Source organism: Sardina pilchardus, chromosome 7, assembly GCF_963854185.1.
Source record: "Sardina pilchardus chromosome 7, fSarPil1.1, whole genome shotgun sequence".
NCBI classification, from domain to species: Eukaryota; Metazoa; Chordata; class Actinopteri; order Clupeiformes; family Clupeidae; genus Sardina; species Sardina pilchardus.
In genome coordinates this window covers 33,041,575-33,044,836 of record NC_085000.1, presented here as the reverse complement: position 1 = coordinate 33,044,836, position 3,262 = coordinate 33,041,575, and the positions used below count along the sequence as shown (strand labels likewise).

At 45.5% G+C, this 3,262-nt stretch overlaps 2 protein-coding genes across 2 annotated transcripts in view; both read right to left on the bottom strand.

Annotated features, from left to right (window-relative positions):
- Nucleotides 1-68, bottom strand: part of LOC134088010 (histone H2A, sperm-like) — an 891-nt gene extending 823 nt beyond the window's left edge. The window contains exon 1 of the mRNA XM_062541899.1: nt 1-68. This exon is cut by the window's left edge and continues 57 nt beyond it. The gene's annotated coding sequence lies outside the window, so the exon portion shown is untranslated.
- A 1,745-nt stretch (nt 69-1,813) lies between these two features.
- On the bottom strand, nt 1,814-2,716 carry LOC134088009 (histone H2A, sperm-like). The gene is made up of 2 exons (XM_062541898.1): nt 2,592-2,716; nt 1,814-2,296 (listed from the first exon to the last, which is right to left on the bottom strand). The coding sequence occupies exon 2, from the start codon at nt 2,292-2,294 to the stop codon at nt 1,884-1,886; it is 411 nt and encodes a 136-aa protein (XP_062397882.1). The 5' UTR covers nt 2,295-2,296; nt 2,592-2,716; the 3' UTR covers nt 1,814-1,883.
- Nucleotides 2,717-3,262: the final 546 nt, after the last annotated feature.

The following is a 3,262-nucleotide window of genomic DNA, read 5'->3' as shown; positions in this document are numbered from 1 at the left end:
CCCTGCAGTGAGTTTTATAGAGGCGTGTACGGCAGTGCTCACTAACTCTTGACTGAACTCAATTGGCAGCACCTGTTTTCAAGCAGTAGCCTGCCCTGTGCAACGACTTTAATTGGCACAATTAGGCCAGTGACTATTGAGATCTGGGACAAAACATACCAATAGACCTCTGAAGTTGGCCTACAAAAAAACTACCATCCTTGCTCAACAGATCCATTATCTTGAGATGTTTTCCATGAGGAAATAACATGGAGATTTTGAATTATCGCACCTGTTAAACTCTCACAGGGATGATGAAATGGGAAATGCAGACGTTTAGCTCCACACGGCACACTTTGGTCTTTGCTACCCCTGAGCTAACTTGCAACTTGCCATAGGCAATTAGCTTCAATTAACACCCGGATCTCCTTATATGGGCAAAGATGGCAGCTATTGGCTCCTTTTTATAGGCGAACTTCAGAGGTCTGTAATCGCAGAGTGCTATGAGCTTGATCAAGACCATGAGCAGCCGTGGCCTACTGGTTAGGGCTTTGGGCTTGTAACCTGAGGGTTGCCGGTTTGATTCCCGACCAGTCCACAGATGAAGTGCCCTTGAGCAAGGCACCTAACCCCTCACTGCTCCCCGAGCGCCGCTGGTTGGGCAGGGAGCTCACTGCTCAAGGTTGTGTGATTCACTTCACTGTGTGCTGTGTGTTCACTAATTTGGTTAAATTGGGTTAAATGCAGAGAACTGAATTTCCCTCACGGGATCAAAAGAGTATATATTCTATCTATTCTATTCTAGAAGGTTTCCATCAAGAGAGTGGAATAGATGTGCAGACTGTAGCTTTGCATCAAGAGACTGGTGTAGATGTGCAGACTGTAGCTTTGCATCAATAGAGTGGTGTAGATGTGCAGACTGTAGCTTTGCATCAAGAGAGGGATGCAGGAGGGTTTAAGGATCAATAAAAAGTATGAACCATTACTATTGCAATTAGTTTAAGTTTTGGCCCTTTTTTGAGCTAGATTGACTGGCCTATCAGGCGACCCAACAGGCCAGCACTAAACTCCGAGCGTGATAAACAAAATGGGATATTTCAGGAGGTAAAAGCCCCGGCATGAACCAAAAGAGATTTTGTTAGAATCTACACACCTACTGAAAAATCTAATGTTCATTTATCAAATGTTTAAGGTAATAAAAAAAATATCGTAGTTTTCGAATTTTAGAACAAAAGGGACGATACTTTGTGCTTTTACGATATTTTGCATTTACTGCTACATCTCCTGAACAAAACTGATTGCACAGAAAGGAGTGTGTCTACTCCTGCTTTCATAGTCAGTGATTACAGTTCTACTATACACATCATTTTTATTCCCTGGAGGCCATGTTCCTTTCAGTCATATATTATGCATCATATCTTAGAGATGTTGTCTAGTCTAGATACACGGTTCAATAGGTGGACCAATCATGAGGGCCAACATTGAGGCAACTCCCAAAACAGGAACGTTTCTACAGGTAGGCGGTCATTTTTCCATCTTTTATCCTTCTTGACTGATTTTTCACTAGCATTTGGATAGCATGGATAGCCTTGCATTCAGTGTAGTAGCATAAGCCAGTACCTGTGGACCACAGAGGTTGCACAGGCAGTCCAACTCCTGCAGAATGGCACACCAATACGTACCATTGCCAGACAAATTGCTGTGTCTTGTCAATGCAATCTCAGGAGCATGGATATAGACACACACACACCACTCTGGAGCAGTTGGCCTGCCTGTGCAACCTCTGAAGGCACCAGAGCCGAGCCCCATTCAAAACTAAAGACAAACACAAAAGTATGGAAAAGTTATTTTTATTATTAAAGACAAAATAATTCTAAAACATTTAAAAATAAAGCTACAAACGGCTAAAACTCTTGGGAATTCACATCTTTGCTTGTGTCGGCCCTCATGGTCTTCTTGGGTAGCAGCTGAGCGTGGATGTTGGGAAGAACACCGCCCTCCGAGATGGTCACTCCTCCGAGAAGGGTGTTGAGCTCCTCGTCGTTCCTCACGGCGAGCTGGATGTGCCGGGGTCCGATCCTCTTTTTCTTGTTGTCCTTGCTGGCGTTCCCGGCCAGCTCCAGGATCTCGGCGCACAGGTACTCGATCACGGCAGCCAGGTAGACGGAGGCGCCGCTTCCGATGCGCTGAGCGAAGTTGCCTTTGCGCAGCAGGCGCGCGATACGAGCCACGGGGAACTGCAGACCAGCGCGCGTAGAGCGCGTCGTGCTGGACTTGGACGCAACGGGAGCGACCTTCTTTCCACGACCGGACATTTCTGCAAAGGAGAGTAGTGTTGGTCAGTGAATCTTTGAAGGCCAGCTGCTAGTCGGCTAGTTAAGTGAAAGCATATTTTCTCCCTCTTCGCAGAGTGAGCCAAAAATGAAACTAAAACAAGACATGCAAGACAAAACAGAAACTGATGTCAATAAACAGCTTTGGTTACGGATAAGAACTTAAAAAACAAACTAAACGACATGCCTAAGTAACAAAACCGTAGCTAACAGGTTCTTTTTTTAGAAGTCCAGTGAGTTTTCAAGCATGCCACAATAACTGTAAACCATAGTACTTACTCAGTAGCTCAGTGTACAATGAGGACCTTCAGCAGAGGAGATGCACTGCAGCTCAGGCCCTGCAGCAAGTTTTATAGAGACGTGTACGGCAGCGCTCACTAACTCTTGACTGAACTCAATTGGCAGCACCTGTTTTCAAGCAGTAGCCTACCCTGTGCAACGACTTTAATTGGCACAATTAGGCCAGTGATGATTGAGATCTGGGACAAAACATGCCAATAGACCTCTGAAGTTCGCCTACAACAAAACTACCATCCTTGCTCAAGAGATCCAGTATCTTGAGATGTTTTCTATGAGGAAATAACATGGAGATTTTGAATTATTGCACCTGTTGAACTCTCACAGGGATGAAGAAATGGGAAATGCAGATGTTTAGCTCCACACAGGCACGGCACACTGTGGTCTTTGCTACCCCTGAGCTAACTTGCAACTTGCCATAGGCAATTAGCTTCAATTAACACCCGGATCTCCTTATATGGGCAAAGATGGCAGCTTTTGGCTCCTTTTTATAGGCGAACTTCAGAGGTCTGTAATCGCAGAGTGCTATGAGCTTGATCAAGACCATGAGCAGCCGTGGCCTACTGGTTAGGGCTTTGGGCTTGTATCCTGAGGGTTGCCGGTTCGATTCCCGACCAGTCCACAGATGAAGTGCCCTTGAGCAAGGCACCTAA

Bases quoted from the DNA above. Each gene is read 5' to 3' on its own strand.
- LOC134088009 (XM_062541898.1), bottom strand. From the start codon at position 2,294: ATGTCCGGTCGTGGAAAGAAGGTCGCTCCCGTTGCGTCCAAGTCCAGC.